We start from the raw sequence: 18,756 nt of genomic DNA on the forward strand, positions 1-18,756 counted from the left end.
CAACACCACCAGCTGTCTTCCTCAGATTTCTTGCTATATGAGAAAAATTAATGTCTATTTGTTTTTAGTCACTGTTTTTTTTAATTGAAGTTCAATTTGCCAACATATAACATGACACCCAGTGCTCATCCCGCCAAGTGCCCCTCTCAGTGCCCGTCACCCAGTCACCCCATCCCCCCGTCCACCTCCCCTTCCACTACCCCTTGTTGGTTTCCCAGAGTTAGGAGTCTCTCATGTTTTGTCACCTTCTCTAATTTTTCCCATTTTCCCTCCTTTCCCCTATAATCCGTTTCACTATTTTTTATATTCCCCAAATGAATGAGACCATATAATGTTTGTCCTCCTCCAATTGACTTACTTCACTCAGCATCATACCCTCCAGTTCCATCCACGTTGAAGCACATGGTGGGTATTTGTCCTTCCTGAGGGCTAATATCTCATTGTATACATAGACCACATCTTCTCTATCCATTCATCTATTGATGGACACTGAGGCTCCTTCCACAGTTTGGCTATTGTGGACATTGCTGCTATGAACATTGGGGTGAAAGTGTCCCGGTGTTTCGCTGCATCTATAGCTTTGTGGTAAATACCCAGTAGTGCAATTATTGGCCACTGTTATTTGGGGTTCCGTGCCTACTCTTGCAGGCATTTCTACTGGATACAGGAGCCCCTTTCAGTCCTAGGGCTGCTTTCTTACTCTATCCTTTAGCTTATTTCCTGCAAGTCTCTGAGCAGAGATTCACAACCCAGGTTGCACTTTGAATTCACCTGGGGAACTTTTACAAAAGTACCTTTGCCCAGGCCCCATGCCAGGTGAATTGAATCCACATCTCTGAGGGTGGGAACAAGGGATGAGTAATGGTTTTTCCCCCTCAGGACTCTTTTATACTCTTAAAAATTATTGAGAATCCCAAAAGGCTTTCCTTGTGTGTATTGTGTTATTGATATTTATAGTATTCAAAATGAAAACTGAAAAAAGTAATAGTTATTAATTCTTTTAAAAGGAAATAAAAAGCCACTTTTATATGTTTAAAATTTTCCATAATAAAAAACGTAAATAAAAATAACTTAGGGAACAAGGGGGGTTCCCCCCCTTCCATAATAAAAAACGTAAATAAAAATAACTTAGGGAACAAGGGGGGTTCCCCCCCTTTTTTTTATAATTTTTTTTTACTTTTATTTATGATAGTCACAGAGAGAGAGAGAGAGAGAGGCAGAGACACAGGCAGAGGGAGAAGCAGGCTCCATGCCCTGGGAGCCCGACGTGGGATTCGATCTGGGGTCTCCAGGATCGCGCCCTGGGCCAAAGGCAGGCGCCAAACCGCTGCGCCACCCAGGGATCCCTCCCCCCCCCCCCCTTTTTTAAATGTAGGCTCCATGCCCAGTGTGGAGCCTAACACAGAGCTTGAATTCATGACCCTGAGATCAAGACCTGAGCTCAACTGGGTGATATACTATATGTTGGCAAATTGAATTTAAATAAAAAAAATTTTTAAAAGAAAAGACCTGAGCCAAGAGTTAATGCCTAACCGACTGAGCTGCCCAGATGTCCCAAGAAATATGGTGGTGGTTTTGTTTTGTTTTTTTTTTTTAGATTTTATTTATTTATTTATTTATTTGAGAAACAGAGTAAGAGAGAGCACAAATAAGGTGAGGGCAGAAGGAGAAGCAGACCCCTGCTGAACAGGGAGCCCGATGTGGGACTCAATCCTGGAAGTCCAGGATCATGACCTGAGCTGAAAGCAGACATTTAACATAGTGAGCCACCCAGGCACCCAAGAAATATGTTTTTAAAGACTTCGTAGAGGGATCCCTGAGTGGCGCAGCGGTTTAGCGCCTGCCTTTGGCCCAGGGTGGGATCCTGGAGACCCGGGATCGAATCCCATGTCGGGCTCCCGGTGCATGGAGCCTGCTTCTCCCTCTGCCTGTGTCTCTGACTCTCCCTCTTTCTCTGTGTGACTATCATTTAAAAAAAAAAAAAAGACTTCATAGAGTTTGATCTACTCCATTTGGATTATGATTTAAACAAACACACACATACACACAACTTAGGACATCTGAACACTGAGTGGATATTTGATAATAAGAATGATTATTAATTTTTAGATGTGTCATTAGAATTGTGATCATATTTGTAAGAGTCTTTATCTCAGTGCTACCTACTGAAAAGTTCACAGAGGGAATCATGGGATATCTGGGACGACTTCAAAATAATCCAATGAGGAGAAAGGAGTCAGTGAGGTAGAGACAAAACAAGACTGGCCATGAATTGAAAGTTTTTATCAACTCACAGCTGATGGATAGCAGAAGATTCATTTTACCATTCTCTATATGTTAGTATGTTTGAAATTTTCCATTAAAAATGTTCTAAAAATAGACAATAGGCATCATATAGAAACCAGGTAATGCAAATGAGAAAAAGCAAGGTCCTTTGACATTAAACAAAATATCCTGATTAAGATAAAATTCAGTAAACAGGAAGAGGGTTTTTTTATTAATAAAGCATAAAATATTCAATAAAGATACAGTCAGGACCTACTTATCCATTTGGCAGAGCAAAGTAGACACACAAAAGTCCACAGTACTTTTGGGGATTCATGAAAATGTTTACAGTTACATTTCTTTTAAAATAGAAAATGAACTTTTAGATTGAAGAAAATATCTAAATATATAATATGAATATATTTATCATGTCCAACACAGTCATAAATACAGTTCTGAATTTTGTTTTTGAAGAAAGGGTACAGAAAGGCAAATGTGGTAGGGCCTATAGAAGTCTTAATGTGGCCCTGGCTATCATGGTTATAGATGTTTATGTGCTGAAGAGCAAAGCAACAAGATACAAACAACAGAGATGCTGGACTCTAGGATTAGACAGCTCATGACATTGTGGTTACAACTGCTGAACATGACTTTGGGTTGGCCCTTTGAGGTGAGGGTGAGTCAGGAAGTACCAGTGTGGTCATGAACAGGGTGGTTGGATCATGCTGGTCAAATGTACAGAAGGGGGTCTGTGTAGAGGGAAAGGTAGCAAGCACCTCTTGGGGTGTCTTCTCAGTAACCCTGCCTTATGTGGGAAGAGTGCCCCCAACACCTCCCTTTCACCATCCTAGTGCCTCATATAAGTTATCTGTTGTCACTATGGGCCATCAGCCAGAAAATGTTGGTTCTCGGGGGGACAGCTGACCAGAAAGCCAGCCCAATCAGACTGGGACTCCAGGAACCTGAACCATGGAGCCCAGAGACACAGAGGTGGAGAGTGGATTGCTCGGGCTGTGTTTGTGTCCACACTCAGGGACAAAGTCTATGAACCTCTGAGGTCTCAGAACCACCCTTGCTCTCCCCTACAAAGAGGAAACACTTCTTTCAAATACTGAGTACCCCAATATTTTTATAATAAATTTCCTTTGGGGCTTAAGCTGTTATGAATCAGATTTTACGTTTGTAACAAAAAGAAACTGGCTCAGTTGGTAGAACATGTGACTCTTGACCTCAAGGTCATGAGTTCAAGCCCCATGTTGGGTGTGACGCCAACTTGAAATTTAAAAAAAGGAAAGAAACTTTGGAAGTATGGGATCTTAACAGCAGTAAGATCAGAAGTTTGAAGGGTGCAAGCAGTGTGCCCCAGACACCAGTGTGTCTGCAGTAAGAAAGCCAGAAGATTTAACCAAGGCAATATGGCCAGTTGCCCCCCCTTGTCTTTCCAGTGCAGAGGTTGTCACCATGACCCACATAGTTGGTCAGAGACTCTATGGAGTCCTAGCCCTGTAGAGATGCAGTGGCAAGACCTGGAACATGACCTTTCCACCAGTTGCCATAGTAGCCAATGTGGCTTTTATCTGTTATATTTTAGAAAACTCCATACCTATTTCATGGGATTCAAAAGGCCTTCTACTTGGAAGTAAGATGTTACTAATAGAGGGGTGTATGGGTGGCCCAGTCCATTGGGCATTTGCCTTCAGCTCTGGTTGTGATCCCAGAGCTTCACAGGGCTCCCTGCTCAGTGGGAAGTCTGCTTTTCCCTCTCCCTCTGCGCCCTCCAACACTCATGCTCGCTCACTCTCTCTCAAATAAATACATAAAATCTTTTTTTTTAAATGTTACTAATAGAAAAGAAGCCAGAGCAAAATAGACACGTGGATTTTCATGCACCTGCTACCTGAGGGAAGGCACAGTGATGGGCTGACTCTCACTGAGCCATATTCTGCCATCGTGGATACTGGAGGGCAACCCTAAGGGGGGGTGCCCCTAGATGTCGCTGGTCTTCATTCAAAGACCAGTGGGACAGGTCTTCCCTACTGAGATAGCAGTCAGCTGGCACTGCCAGTTCCCATGAAACTACCCTGAGGATGAGAAAAAAGTAAAATGAAAGAAAGCCAATTGCAAGCACCCAGGGGTGATTTCTGCTCACCTGAACAGGTTTGAGCTAGGAAATGTTACCGCGGCCTATGACCTGCACCGCTGGCCAGGGAAAAAACTAGGATATGGCCCTAACAGTCCCTGCTGACACCAAACTTGCAGGAATAGGGGCTTCATAACCACAAAACTGGGTCACCACCTTCTTTCTGAGGCAGCTACAGCCTTCCTTACCTTGGCCCACTCCGTTCCCTATCCGTCTCTATCTACACCACTCTGATCCATTCAGAAACTACACATCCCAGCATGCAACACAGCCAAGGAGGGGAAGGCCTTCTGGGATAGGTAGTGCTCCCAGGTACAGTGATCTAAGTGGTCCAAATCTTACAAGTTGTTTTTTGACCATAAGTTACCACGTCAAAAATGTCGGCACAGGGCTAAGATGCAGCTCCAAGAGTGTGAAGGGCTAGAGCACCCATCCCCAGGCATTCTCGCTAAATCTCACTACCCTCCTGTGGTTGGTTGGCTGGGGGACTGTGTCTGAGCCCTTCACAGCCTTATCCAGCCTGGGTGGGGCCTTAATACACAAACCTGTCATATCACTTATCTCTCCAAACATCAGTAGTGGCTCCCTCCTCACTGCGTTCAAGTTAAACTTGTTTGAGAGGCAGTTAGGAGTTTCAGAACCAGCCCTTCCTGCAAGAGTTGTGTTCTGACCCACTCAGACCCAAAGTAGCTCTCCAAAGCCTCTCTTTTTATGCCCTCCCCACCCTAACCAGAAGCCTCCAATGCCCACAATCCACTGGAGCCACTGCCAGCACCCACATGTTTAGATACCAGGGCAACTACCGCTACCCACACCCAGCCCCATCCCAAAATTCCCACCTCTGGAGCCCTGCCCTTCAAATCCTCCCATCTTTCCTTAGAGCCAGGCCCCTGCTTGCCCCGGAGGAGGCAGAAATCCTGCTGCAAGGAGAGAGCTGTGGTTCTGGCATCCTCAGCGGCAACTTGGCACAGAATCGCTTGTAAAATTGTTGTCTGGGACTGGTTGGCATTCTAGCTAAATAGGCTTTTGTGGATTGGCCTGGGACCCAACTGCCGTGTATAAATGTTATTTGAGTGAATGTATGGCATTGTTTCCATGGAGAAAAGCCCTCTGAGCTCAGAGCATCTGACCACAAGTGACCTTTGGGGACACTCCCCTTTGTGCTTTGGGGGCAACCTCTGTGGGTTTGGCTCCAGTTTGAGAGCCCCAGAAGCCTCAGCGCTGGGCCAGCTAGGCTGGGAGTGAGTGTGGCCGAGGATCTATGTAGGTCTGCCCTTCCGTCCAGCGGAGGCCCAGAAGGAAGGGGAGAGGTCTGCCCGGAGCATCAGGACTTGGAGATTGAGACCGAGGACGTAAGGGATCCAGAGACCCATCCACCGCCTCACCCCGGAAAGACGGGATCGGGGGCTTCCCCTCCAAGCGGACTCCTCTTGGGTTTGGGGAGTGGGGTGGGGAGGGTTCAGTGGGTGACGGAGGAAGGGACAGCGAGTTACGAACGTCTTACTCCGTCTTGCTCCGCTTGCGCTTTAGGAGGCCGAAGTCTTGGCACCGGCACCAGGGGGCAGCAGAGGCGGGGAGATGCGCTGGCGGGGGAGAGGGAGGGGTTGTTTTTTGTTTTTATCTGCAGACGGTTTTCCTGCCCACCGTGGATTTCAGGCTGCACTTCCAGACCATAAAAGAGCTTCTTTGGGGGAAACCTGGGTGGCTCAGTGGTTGAGCGTCTGCCTTCGGTTCAGGGCGTGATCCCGGGATGCGGAATCGAGTCCCACCTCGGGCTCCCTGCAGGAAGCCTGCTTCTCCCTCTGCCTGTCTCTGCTGCTCTCTCTTAGAATAAATAAAATCTTAAAAAAAAAAAAAAAAAAAAAAAAAAAAAAAAAAAAAAGTTTCCTCCTGTCGACACTGAGCCAGATCCACCCCTCCAAGGGTTCAGAGATTGGGGTTCTGTCCTTGGGGGCGGGGACGATCAAGGCTGTGACGCCTGGGATCCGCCGGGAGGGGCGGGGCGCGGCCTCCAGGGACTCGGGTCCCACCGGCCCTGCCCCGGCCCCGGCCCCGCAGGTGCGCAACGCTCACCCCGGCACACGCGCAGCCCGGCTTCCAGCGAAGAAGGGGCCTCCGGATTGGGAGGAGGCCCTGAAATAAGTTTTATTCTACTGCCAGGACGGGCGGGAGCCAGGAAGTGCTGCTGTGGGGATGGGAAGCCCCAGGAGAGGTGGGAGGCCAGCTAGGGGTGCCCTGAACAGAAGGGCCCTGCCCAGCCCCGGAGGGCACAGAGCTACTGAGTAAGCCCTGAAAGGGGCCGCTGGGAAAGGAGTAAGTGGGGGCCGTGCCGCTCTCGGTGGGACGAGCACTGGGCGCCTTGACGCAGAGTAGCCGATAATGCAGGTGCAGGTGGCCTTGGACCATACAGCAGCCAGGACCATGGCATACTTGAAGGGGAAGGAGGAGGTGACCAGAAGCACAGGGGCAGGAAACGTTGTCCTGGACATGAGCCTCAGTCCTCTCATTTGCAGAGCTTAGACCAGACCAGGGAAGGCCCCCCTTTCAACCCTGAGGTCCCTAAAGATGGCCAGTGGGGGTGCTGGGATGTCGTGTTTGACCCGGACACAAGGAAGACAGGCACACCCTCACCCAGAAACAGCCCAGCACCTGCGTCACACGGAAGCCTGGGCTCCTGCCTGATGGGCTCGTGAGTCTGGACTTGTCAGCCAGGTTTTATGAATTTTTTCTGGGCCCCAGCACCACAAAATGACAGGCCCTCTGGGCAAACGGTTTAAGCCTTCCATTTCTGGTAAAGGCTCAGCTGGCAAAGAGGGGGTACTGGGCAGGGTTGGGGTTGGGGTTGAAATAACAACACAAGCACCACACACACATGCGCCCTAGAGGAGACGATCACATTATTTAGCCATCAGTCAGAAAGGAAACTGGTCGGAGGGCTGGACAAGGTCCCGGGAGTCCCTTCCATCCAGATGCCACACATTAACCCTTCCATTATGGGATCAGGGAAGGTGAGAGGGTGCTCAGGGGTGGGACCAGAGTGGCCAGGGTGGTAGTGGATTGCTCAGGGGCTCAGAGACATGGTGACTGGCTAGCTGATAAGGACGAGTTTTGGTATTTTGACAGTGCTGAAAACAGCCCTGCTCTCACCCCTCACCCTTCCACTCCCCCCGCCCGGGGGCGGGGGGGGGGAAGGGGTGGGAAGCGGTGGAGGCCTGCTCACCAGGTAACAGTCAGTTCCTGCAAGTCCCAGACCAAGTGAGATACAGCCTGTGTGTGGGTCGGGAAGCCAAACACCCTGGTGGAGCCGAGAAAGCCCCTGGGCAGAGAGAGTCAGACCCTGAGGCAAAGGAGACCATATATTCCAACATTCACAGTGGGTGCTACAGGCAGGCTGGGGGGGGGAGGGGTTGGCCTGGAAGCCCTGAGCAAGGAGTAGGGTGAGCCCTGTCTCCAAAGTCTGCTGGTTCCTGTTGGCATTTCTCTCTTTATCTTTTTTGTTTTGTTTTCCGCTCTTTAAATAATTAATTAATTACTTTTAAATACAAAATACACAGTGTCCTTTCTCTTCTCTTCTGCTTGTTTAGGGGCGATTGGGAGGTGAGTTTTAAATAAGGGTCCCGGCTGCCTAACAGGTCACAGGCTCCCGGTGGGACAGCCAAGAGCCCCAGGTGCCACCCCTCCCCTGGGGTGCCCAGCACGCTTCACCCTCCCCTAGTGTGCCCCAGACTGGGGGCTCTCGGTGCCCTGGCCCAAAGCCCTCTAGATGGTGAGAAGCCCTCTTGGGAGGTGGCACAGAGCTGATGCTGTGAGATTCCGGGTGGGCCTGCTTTCGGCGGACAGAGTCAGGCAGAGAAGGTCCTAGCCCATGAAGCACACAGGCCCCAACAGCACCCCTCCCCGCCTTGGGGGGGCCCCCAGGTCTGAGAAGGAGGCGTCCAGCACCGGTAGCTGCTCCAGCACAGGAGTCCGCACCTCCAGCACCGTCCGGCCTTGCTGTGTCTTGAGAGGAAGATGGAAGAGAGGGAGCAGTGAGCTTGATGGAGGCACACACAGAGCCCACAGATCCCCCAGCCTCAGGCCCAGGTTCCCCTCTCCTCTGAGGCCCTGAGGTGCTATCCCCCCTACTCCTCTGCCCATCCTTGTCATGTGGTCAGACTTGCTAGATTTTCTTCCTCAAATTTCTTCCAGAGAGTCAGGATTAGGAAAGCTAGGAAGATTGGATTTGTGTGCACATGTGTGTGCATGCACACATGTGTGCTCATGAGCCAGTCTATACAGCTTTGGGTTCATCTTGGAGATCATCTACCTGTGGTAGTTGTGCGAGTCTGTGCGAACCCACGTGTCTGTGGTGTCACTGTGTGATGATATCTGACATGATTCCACATGTGTATGTCCATGTGTGACCCTGTCCAGGCAACTCTGGGGATGTCTGTATAGGTTGGGAGTGTCTGTGCGCTCCTGTGCCTTCAGGGGGCAGGAGGTGGTTTGTACACCTGCGTGCTTGTCGGGCAACCAGTGTAAATGTGTGCACAAGCCTGTATGACTCACTCTGCATGCTGCTGGTGGGTGCACCAAAGGTGAATCCCACCTTCCATCTTTCCCACCCTCCTCGCCCCTGTCTGAGCTCCCTCGAATACATCTGACACCAAGAAGCTGGACTCCTCCTGGTCTTCCAGGTGCCTCTGCCCAACGGGTCTTCTGCAGCCTGACTCTGGGATGCGCCCCATCCAGCTCTTCCTGCCTCCCACCTGACAGCCGTCTCTGAATTCCTTGACATAGGGGCTGGTCTCCAAGCTCAGCTCATCCTCATTGGCCCCCCGGAGCTTCAGGGGACCCTCTCGGGCCACCCCCAAGCATGGGTAGGAGACATCCTGGTGGGCTGAGACGCTGAGCAGCCGCAGGAAGGTAAGCTGGACCACACCAATCGGGGAGCCCTCTGAGTCCACGTAAGAGAACTGGGGGGAGAGAGGACAGCGATGAGGGGCAGACAGAGCAGGGCTTGCAAAGCATCTACAGACACAAGGTCCCCAGCCCAGGGTTCTGGGTGGGGACTCACTGGGCAGAAAGGGCTGGGGGAGAAATGGGCCAGAGTGGGAGACAGGGAGGACTTACTGAGGGCAAACAAAAGGCAAACTCTGTCTTGGGTTGTCAAGGGAAGAGTGGCAGAGGGCTGTTAAGAGGATAAAAGCCAGGGAAAGAAGGGGCAAAGGCTCTGTAGGGGTCAGGGCACCTGTCACATAAACCCAGAAGCCACTGGGCTGCACAGAGGAGCAGGGGAGGAAAGTCAGGGGTCAGCTCTCACTTGCGTGACATCATCCCTGGGAGTCACACACGTTTCCCCTCCTGCTGTAAAGTTGCAGAAAACCCGGAAGGCATCCCGAGCACAGCCCTGGTTGGGGTCAACCCAGTACTCTCCTGTCAGGGAAGGGAGAAGGAAGGGTCAGGGCCCCCATAGGCGGGACTCAAGACACTCCTTGCCCCCTTTCCCACTCCCCGCCCTGCTGTTCCAAACCCCACTTCTCCCCACCACGCCCTTGGTCTCCCGGCCCCACTCTCCCCGAGTCCCTACAGTACCTCCCCCACCCATACTTCATTCCATCATCACCCTACACTCTGCCCATCTGAGGGACCCCTTCCCGCAGCAGTACCCCCCAGGCTCCCACAGGGGAGGCAGGAGCACTGACACCCTCACATCAGTACAATAGGTGGTTGTAGATGCACACATGTGCCCGTTAGTATAAATGCAAGCACAAGTGTACACATGCACGTGTGTGCATGTGTGCCACTTCCTGTAGGCAGCGGGCTGATCATGAGCTGGTGCACACTGGGAGGACCAGATCAGCCGTTAAATATTGAAATACTTCTGACCTAGTTGGTAAAGAACTGCTGTCCCAAGCCCCGAGCTCCGAGCCCCCACCCCACACCTTCCCCCAAGAGCCCCTACATCCATTCGGCTTTTCATTCCGTTGTCTCCTGAGCCTGGCACTGACCATCAGGCAGCTCTGGGTGGCAGAGCTTCAGGTCCTGGCAGGTGCGGGCAGGGCTGTCCTGGGTCCCTGTCGGCCGCCTCATCTGCTCAATCTCCTCCCGCAGGGAGTCGAGGGAACCAAAAATCTCCTCCAGCCCCCCAGCACTGCCCGGAGCCCCCCCAGCCGGTATGGCCTCGTCCTCCTGCATCAGGCGGCTTCCATCCACCGAGCGCCGAGTCTTCTTGGGCATCTGGATGGGCAGGGGCTGGATCACTTCGCCTGGGGGGCCCTGGGTGGAGGGATGGGTGGAGAGTGTGAGAGACAAGAATGATATGAGGGGGAAACGACAGAGAGGCACAGTCAGAGAAGCAGGCCCTGACTTGTAACTCACCGGGTGTCCTGGAGGACCCTGGACGCCCTTCTCGCCCTTGGGTCCAGCTGGGCCCTGCCAGAGGAGTAAATGAGGTCATGGCAGAGTCAAGGGGTCAAGCAAGCAATCAAGGTCACAGAAGGGTCAAATCAATCTCTGGGCTGGGAATGAGGAGTTTCCCTGGGAGAGAGCACGTTTGCCCTGGAAAGTGTCAAGTCTGGCTGGGGGAAGGGAGCAGAGCTCAGAGTTGGCTGGGGTATCACTCACTGTGGCTCCTTTGGCTCCTTTGGGGCCAGCAGGTCCCTATGAAATGAGGAATAAGAAAGAGGTAGTCACCACAGGGGACGGTTGGGATATGGAGGAATGGAGAGGCAAAGTCATGAGTCCACAAGACCCTGGCTTTCCTACAGGATGGGCAGGCATGAGGGGACTCGGAGACATATGGGAGGCCCTGGAAGGGTGGGGGAGGAAACACTGCAGGTGTAAGGACATATGGAGGACACTGGGGCCTATTCTTGTTTGCTGGCTGTTGCCATGGAAGCCATTGGGGGATTATAGAGGGGGGAGCATTGGGGTTTAGGGGATTTAATGAGGAACAGATGGGGTACTCACAGGGAGGCCAGGAGGCCCTCCAGGACCGATAGGGCCAGATGCTCCTGGGATACCCTAGGAAGAAGAGAGGCATGGTTCAAGGGGGTCTTCCTCCACACCCTCCGTCCCCCTACGCTGAGTCTCCATTGCCACCCCACCCACCCCCAACATGAATCCCCACACTCATCCTCCCAGACCTTCCAGGACCATGTCCTCACCGTCTCTCCCTTCTGTCCAGCAGAGCCCTGAGGGCCAGGAAGTCCCCGATCACCCTTCTCTCCCTGCTCCCCAGGGGGACCAATCAGTCCGATGAGACCTGGGTGACCCTGGAGGAGGGACAGGTGGTCAGGGGGTGGCAGAGAGGAGACACAGGGATGCAGAAGAAGGAACCTACAAGGGTCAGAGCCCAGAAGACAAGAGAGACTCGGGCCCAGGGTCTGAGTAAGGACCCTCCAAAGACTCAGTGCTGGAGGTCTGAAGCACAGTGCTGGGCACTCAGGGTGTGGATGAGGGGAGATGCCCAGCCATAAGTCTGTCACTCACCTTCTCGCCCTTGGCTCCAACATCACCCCGGAGGCCAGGAAGCCCTGGGGGTCCCTGTGGGGAGACAGGAAGTCACTCTCTCCATGGGAAGGTGGGACCAAGTTCTCCTCACTGCCATTTCCCACTTGGTCCAAGGCCTCCGCTGCATGCCCACTGCCAAGCGACGGCACCACCGTCCTCACCCCCACCCTCCCCACCCAATCCACAATCACTCACCACAGGACCTGGAGGTCCAGCCTGGCCTGTGGCCCCAGGACGGCCTTGCTGACCCTGCAGAGCCAAAGGGACCACAGAGGTCAGGAGAACTGTCCTCACATGGGCACCCTCCAAAGGCCCCTGACCCCTCCTACCCCAGCTAAGCCTCTCCACTCCATGACTTACCACTGAGCCTGGGAGTCCCCTGAGACCATCAGGACCAGTTTTCCCCGCTGGGCCTGCTGGACCCACAGGGCCTGTCTTCCCTGGGGCACCCACAGCACCAGGATCCCCCTGAAACACATGCATGGAATGAGTCTTAAAAAGCAGAGGAAAGGGATATGATTGGGGGTAAGGAGTTCAAGGCAGATGGGATGAGGCAGAAAGGAGAGGCTAGTCCCCAGGAGCCCCTGGAGCAGGAATAAGTATAGGGAACCCCCATCAGGGCAAGAGGCTCAACATGGAGGAGCTCGACATGCCATAGATGTCTGGAGAGAGGAATCTGAGAAACCAGAAGTGCCAGGGGATAGAGGGAACACTCCAGCATTCAGGATGGCCTCTCCCTCACCTTGGCTCCCTTCTCTCCTTGCCGCCCCTCGGGACCAGGCATGCCAGCAGGACCCTGCAGATGAAGACAAGAAGGAAAAGTTGATAGGTAGGGAGTTGCCAGGCTCAACCGCTTTTCCCTCCTGTCCTTCTGGCCTCCAGTGACTGTGCGCATGTGAGCATGCACGCACACATAGACTTCCTTGTGCGCACACACACACTTGTGCATGCAGAGTCACAGAAGCTGATTCACAGACGAGCTGGTATAGCTGTACCACTTGTTAAAATACTGAGGAGTTCTGTGTATTCTACGAAGAGCCACTTGCCCCCACACCATCTAGTGCCCTTCTACCGAAGCAACTGGAGAGTTAATCCTGGGCCTAGCCGGGGGCGGGGGCGGGGTGGGGAAGCCTGCTGGGAAAGCTAGCCCCTTCCTCCAGTGTCCACTCTGATCAGTTGGTGATTCCTACCACCCCTGGCAAGAAGATACACAGCAAAACCCAGGAATGGATGAACTCACTTATATAGGGCACACTCACAAATACAAATGTTCACACATATATGCACCCCATCCCAGGCACCTCCCTGCCCATCCCATTTGCCACTGCCCTCTATCCACCCTGCCCAGGGACTGCACTTCAAGGTCCTGGATGTCCACCTCACTTACCCGCTTTCCAAGTGGTCCAGGGGGTCCATTCTCCCCAGTGGGACCAGGAGATCCCTATGGAGGGAGGAATAAGGATGCGTGAGCATTTAGCTTCCGGTCCATGGAACTTTCAGGAGCAGGGCATCAAAAGGGGGTAATGGGCCTGAAGGCTTGGGCTCAGTGGTGAAGGGAGGGGGCACTAGTCACTCACAGGCTGTCCGGGCTCGCCATCTTCTCCTCGGTCACCCTTCGCACCATCCTGGCCCTGCAAGGACGAAGCAAGGTCAAGGGTTGCCACAACCTGGCTGGCATCACCCCCAAAAGTGCCAATCTTTCCAACTCTCTGCCTGCCCTGCCATACCCCCCAGCTTCCCACACTCAAGCCCATCAGCCACACAAAGTCCTGTCCAGGTACCTACTCTCTATCCCCCATTTCCTCCCTAGGGAAGACTCACCCGAGGGCCACCTTCTCCAGGAGGGCCAGGATCACCAGGAAAACCAACAGGACCCTAATGCAGAGAACAAGGTCAAGGTCATAAGCCCCTAAGCCTACCCAGAACTAACACAGACCCCCACGTCACACCTCTCCTTCTCTGCCCATAGTGCCCTCCTGCATGCCCTGCGAAGATGGTCTCCTGCACTTGCTTTTCCTCACTTCCTGCACTTCATGCTTTCCGATGCTTTCAGGCAATCATAAGGCATCTCTCACTTTCTCTCTCTGGATTTCAGATCCCCTATGTCCCTTCCAGAAGACCTCATTCCCAGAGCCTCCCACCCAAGTATGCCCCACTCTTGGGCTCCCCCTACTCCAAGATCCTCTCACTCAAACACACCCACATTCCCAGGTCTCTCATTCACAAGCCCCCCCTTCCAGCCCTACCCCCCCAAACTCACAGGGTTCCCTTTGGGGCCATCATCACCGGTGGGGCCTTTGGGCCCTGGTGGTCCTGCCTCTCCTGGTTGCCCAGACTCTCCTTTCTCCCCACGCTCCCCACGTGGACCCTGAAGGATGAGTAGAGGGTACAGATGGTCCCAAAGGGCTCTTGAAGGTCAAGGATGCAGCCCCTGCTTCCAAGACACCTTCAGCCTCCCCTCTACCCCCTCAGTGACAGCGGGATGCATACATCAAGTCAAGCCCATAGGGAGTCCTCTGGTCCCTCTTCCCTTCAAAGAAAGAGCGTGGGGCTCACTCAGACCCAGAGGTCCAGCCTCATAGAGTGTCGGGGGCACAGGCTCCTAGGCTGTAGAGGGGCTCCAGCTCCAAGAGATCACAGCAACCAGGGGCTGGGGTTGATTAGGGTAATGGGGATTAGGGAGCAGGGTCTCAGAGTTTTCACTCACCTTGACACCTGGCTCACCCTGGACCCCTGGAGATCCTGACTCTCCTGGCTCCCCCTGCAAGGAGACTGGGGTCAAACAATTCCTTCCACCGCCCCAAAAAATCCTGATATTTCAGTCTCTCACATAACATTCTCTCTTGCCAAAACTGGCAGAAACCCAACACTCATACCACCCCGAAGACAAGTCCATTCACTCATTTCCTTCCCTGTTACCTTCTCTCCAGGGGGACCCAGGTTCCCAACACCTCCTGGGGGACCTTGTGGGCCCTGGAAGAGGAACAGAAATAGGAGTCATTGCTTAAAGGAGGAGGTGCCATTCCAGGGGCAGAGCCTGAATGAACACCCGAGTCATAGCAGTGAGACAGTGGGAGGCCTTCCAGGGCAGGTGGCTTCTCGTGGCAGCTGAGATGAGACTAGAGTTTATAGTCTGGGGAAAGGGAGGCAGGACTGGCCATGGTGATCTGCAGGGAGAGAGGCTGAGAGGACTCACATCAGCTCCATTGGGTCCAGCTGGGCCTCTAGGTCCTGGGGGGCCGGGTGGTCCCTGGGGAAACAGATACAGCAAAGATGGGGAAGCGAAGAGAAAGAAAAAGCATTAGGCACATAAGAATGTCAGAGGGTTGGGGGAGGCAGACATCTTGAGAGGGTGGCAAGAGAGGGGGACAGCCACGCCAGAGAGCAGCCGGCAGGGAGCAGGGGATGCTGGAGGTGCTGGATAGGGGTGACTAGTAGGTGGGGTTGGGGCCAGGGGGTCGCACTCACCATAGGGCCCACATCTCCGGTTTCTCCCTTCTCACCAGAGGGGCCTGGCAAACCCTGTGCGGGGGGGGGGGGGGGGGGGGGGGACAAGGTACAGACCCAGATGACCAAGCCACCAGAGCACAGCTCCAAGTAGACAGACCCTACAGTGCCCTTCCCTTCCATCCCACATGCCCCCCAGTCCTCAGCAGGAGGGGCCAGTAGGGGGCAGCAGACCCATGCTGACCTCACCTCTCAGCCCCTGCCTCTAGCCCCCAACTCACTTGCAGGCCAATGGGTCCCGGGGGCCCATTGAATCCTCTTGTTCCTTCATCGCCTTTGGCCCCGAAGTGTCCCTGGGGTCCCCGAGCTCCGGGCTCCCCATCTGCTCCCTGAGGTGGAGGGAGGGCAGGGGCAAGGACACAGATGGTCCTGGGTCAGGAGATCTCTATTCCCAAACCCCACATCGAGCTGTGCACTAGGCCCAGAGCCCCGTCCCCACACTCAGCCCCAGGGGCAAAGGGGAACTGGGGGCAGATTGGAGGCTGCCCACACCCCTGAGGGTGGGGATGAGGCATCAGTTACTCACCGCTGCTCCAGGCTGCCCCACAGGACCCAGGGGCCCAGGGGGTCCAGGAGGGCCCTGGGGAGAAAAGGAGAGTCAGAGAGACCAGGACAGGGAGAGAGACCAGGTGGAAATGAGGTTAAAGGCGAGAGGTCAGAAGTCAAAAGTCATGGTCACTTACATGTTCACCCTTATTCCCTTTAGTGCCCTTCTGTCCGGGATCTCCCACCTCACCCTGCAGGGACAAGGCAGGTGAGATATTAGCAAAAGGACCTGGGTAGGCAGGGAAAATAAGGCAGGGGTGGGGGGTAGGAGGCGTGCACAGATCAATGATCTCATCTGGAAAGACTGGCCCAGGGTCTGTAAGTCCCCACACCTTGTCTCCATCCTCTCCTGCCACGCCCGGGGGTCCAGCAGGGCCAGGGAGCCCCACGGGACCCTGTACCCCATCTCGGCCAGTTGGACCAATGGGGCCTTTCTCACCCTGTAGAAAATGAAGAAAGAAGTCATGACCCGGAGATAACCCTCACCCTCCATGGCCCAGCAGCTCACAGTTCACAGACCCCTCCCCAGTGTCTCCCCCCACCACCCCGGGGATCCCGCACTCACCGGGACACCTTTCTCTCCTGCGGCTCCAGGGGGACCCTGTGGGCCTGGTCGCCCTGGGGGGCCAATGGGTCCCCCAGATCCTGCTGCACCTCGCTCCCCAGGGGAGCCCTGAGACAGGAAATGGAGTCAGACCCCCAAGGAGGACATCACAGCCCACCCACATCAGAGGAGCCCTGACCATGGTTCCCAGGAGAATAGCCCAAAATTGAACACACTATGGCTGATCCTAGATACCCTCTGCCCAGTCCCACAGCCTGCCTAGATCCAGATGCCACTCTTCATCCTTCCTTACCCACTCTTTCCTGGTTCCTCCCTCCTGCCCCCCAAAGCCCCCAGACTCACTGCAGGGCCAGGGGGACCAGCCGGACCTTCGTTTCCCTTCAAACCGAGTCCACCCTATGAACCAGAGATTTAAGCAACAGATATGAGATGGGAAGGTGGGATATTTTAAGAATGAGGGTCCAAGGGACACACAGGGAAGGATGAGGGGAGGGAGGGGAGACAGGCTCAGGGAAACAGGAGTGGGGGTGATGCCCAGTGATTTGTTTCTCCTGCTGGGAGACGGGGACCACACTCACAGCAGTGCCGGGGAGGCCTCTCTCTCCCGGGAAGCCCCTCAGACCAGCAGGTCCATCCTTCCCTGGGGCCCCTGGGGGACCAGGATCACCCTAAAATGAAACAAAATGTGATGAGCCACATAGCCATGCTCTCAAATTGGACAGAGAGATCTCTGGCCTTTGTCAAATCCCCAATTATCAGTTCCCTTCAGCAACGCCCCCCCCACCCCCAACCCTAGTCCTCACAAGTTCCCCTCTGCCTGACCCTTTACTCACCTTTGTCCCTTCTTTTCCAGCTGTTCCAGTCAGTCCCTGCTCTCCAGGGGGTCCTGGGGGCCCTGGGTGACCTCGCTCCCCCATGGGCCCCGTCTCTCCTGCTGCTCCCTGGGGATGAGACGGAAAGACTCCAAGCTCATCCTCTGCCCCTCGGCCCAAAGAGGCCACTCTTGCCACCCTAAGATAAGCCCCCTGGAGCCCTTATCCTTGCCCCAAGGCTATTGAGGAATTCCTGGGGCTCTCCTAGGCCGCTGTGCTGGGGCCTAATTCCCCAGTTTGCAATAACTGCACCACCCAGGGTCCCCACTGCGGAACTGCCCCTCTGGGACACAATGAGATGAGAACTGGCCCAGGAACCAGGCTGAAGTTGAGATCCCTGCTCCAAATGCCCACTCAGGGCGTCTGGGGCAGGTAGAGCAGGGGCTAGGCCATGTGATCAGGAAAAGGGAAAAGAGGAGCAGATGACCTCCACGGTCTGGGGTCCACTCTCCCCCGAGGGCAGACATACCTGAGGTCCCACCACCCCTGGAGGGCCAGGGGGGCCAGTCTTCCCTTGGAAACCCTGAGAGAGGAAGGAGAGAGAGCAGTCAAAGCACATCAGGCATGGACACTGGGATAGACCCCAGGTTCCTGGAGGAAAGGCAGAGTCACCACCGAGTCCTTGGTCATGGGTCTGAGCAGCACCAGCTTCTGACTCTGCCAGAACAACCTCCCTGGTGGGCCTTCTAGACGGCTCTGGACTGTGAAGGTCCGAGGGGGCCAGGTCATTACTTACCACTTCTCCTCTCTGGCCTGGGTGTCCCGGCAGCCCATCCTTCCCAGGGGGACCCTGGAAGGGGTTTAGATGTCAAGCAAACTCTGGGCTGGGAAGGAGGATGGAGAAGAAGGATTCATAGAACCAGAGGCCGTCAGAGGTCAGAAGTCATCTTACCGGAGGTCCTTTGGGGCCAGGAAATCCATTGGGGCCTTGGGGTCCAGGGAGACCCTAGAGACAGAGCCGGGTTGAATCAGGAGAATAAGCAGGGGGTGCAGCTTCCCCCACCCTACCCCAGGGGTGAGAGATGAGGGCTTCACTCAGGCCCCTCAGGAAGCACTAGGGAGCAGGAGACTCAAGCTGCACTCACCCTTTCTCCAGGGGGTCCATGGGGGCCGTCACCACCTGATGTTCCCTGTTGGGGGAAGAGAGTCAGGGGGAAAGAGGCACTGCCTTCTAGCATCTGGAGGTCAGAGGAGACCACAGGGAGCTGGATTGAGCGGCAGATGGCAGAAGGAGCCCTGCCAAGACCACTAACCTTAGCTCCAGACTTCCCAGTGGCACCTCGGGGTCCCCGCTGACCCCGTGGACCCTAAAGAGAGGGGAGGGGAGTTGTCAGAAAAACCCAAATGCACCTCTTTGGCTCTTGATT

At 54.4% G+C, this 18,756-nt stretch overlaps 1 protein-coding gene across 25 annotated transcripts in view; it reads right to left on the reverse strand.

The window, feature by feature from the left end:
• Positions 1 to 7,278: 7,278 nt before the first annotated feature.
• COL11A2 (collagen type XI alpha 2 chain) overlaps positions 7,279 to 18,756 on the reverse strand; it is a 29,781-nt gene continuing 18,303 nt past the window's right edge. For 17 of the 25 annotated variants that reach the window (XM_072729305.1, XM_072729329.1, XM_072729247.1 and 14 more), the window contains 33 exons: positions 18,643 to 18,696; positions 18,475 to 18,519; positions 18,282 to 18,335; positions 18,126 to 18,179; positions 17,859 to 17,912; positions 17,351 to 17,458; positions 17,096 to 17,185; positions 16,860 to 16,913; positions 16,518 to 16,625; positions 16,285 to 16,392; positions 16,090 to 16,143; positions 15,933 to 15,986; positions 15,628 to 15,735; positions 15,368 to 15,421; positions 15,096 to 15,149; positions 14,819 to 14,872; positions 14,607 to 14,660; positions 14,160 to 14,267; positions 13,721 to 13,774; positions 13,477 to 13,530; positions 13,287 to 13,340; positions 12,642 to 12,695; positions 12,260 to 12,367; positions 12,095 to 12,148; positions 11,879 to 11,932; positions 11,554 to 11,661; positions 11,357 to 11,410; positions 11,012 to 11,047; positions 10,766 to 10,819; positions 10,396 to 10,663; positions 9,708 to 9,820; positions 9,154 to 9,360; positions 7,279 to 8,404 (listed from right to left, as the gene is read on the reverse strand). In XM_072729305.1, the coding sequence (XP_072585406.1) occupies positions 8,264 to 8,404; positions 9,154 to 9,360; positions 9,708 to 9,820; positions 10,396 to 10,663; positions 10,766 to 10,819; positions 11,012 to 11,047; positions 11,357 to 11,410; positions 11,554 to 11,661; positions 11,879 to 11,932; positions 12,095 to 12,148; positions 12,260 to 12,367; positions 12,642 to 12,695; positions 13,287 to 13,340; positions 13,477 to 13,530; positions 13,721 to 13,774; positions 14,160 to 14,267; positions 14,607 to 14,660; positions 14,819 to 14,872; positions 15,096 to 15,149; positions 15,368 to 15,421; positions 15,628 to 15,735; positions 15,933 to 15,986; positions 16,090 to 16,143; positions 16,285 to 16,392; positions 16,518 to 16,625; positions 16,860 to 16,913; positions 17,096 to 17,185; positions 17,351 to 17,458; positions 17,859 to 17,912; positions 18,126 to 18,179; positions 18,282 to 18,335; positions 18,475 to 18,519; positions 18,643 to 18,696 (2,682 nt within the window). In that variant the 3' untranslated portion in view covers positions 7,279 to 8,263. Of the gene's footprint in view, positions 8,405 to 9,153; positions 9,361 to 9,707; positions 9,821 to 10,395; positions 10,664 to 10,765; positions 10,820 to 11,011; positions 11,048 to 11,356; positions 11,411 to 11,553; positions 11,662 to 11,878; positions 11,933 to 12,094; positions 12,149 to 12,259; positions 12,368 to 12,641; positions 12,696 to 13,286; positions 13,341 to 13,476; positions 13,531 to 13,720; positions 13,775 to 14,159; positions 14,268 to 14,606; positions 14,661 to 14,818; positions 14,873 to 15,095; positions 15,150 to 15,367; positions 15,422 to 15,627; positions 15,736 to 15,932; positions 15,987 to 16,089; positions 16,144 to 16,284; positions 16,393 to 16,517; positions 16,626 to 16,809; positions 16,914 to 17,095; positions 17,186 to 17,350; positions 17,459 to 17,858; positions 17,913 to 18,125; positions 18,180 to 18,281; positions 18,336 to 18,474; positions 18,520 to 18,642; positions 18,697 to 18,756 lie in introns of those variants that run through there. The other 8 variants (XR_011995761.1, XR_011995760.1, XR_011995753.1 and 5 more) reach the window with 3 other exon arrangements.

This window comes from Vulpes vulpes, chromosome 1 (genome assembly GCF_048418805.1).
Source record: "Vulpes vulpes isolate BD-2025 chromosome 1, VulVul3, whole genome shotgun sequence".
Lineage (NCBI taxonomy): Eukaryota > Metazoa > Chordata > Mammalia > Carnivora > Canidae > Vulpes > Vulpes vulpes.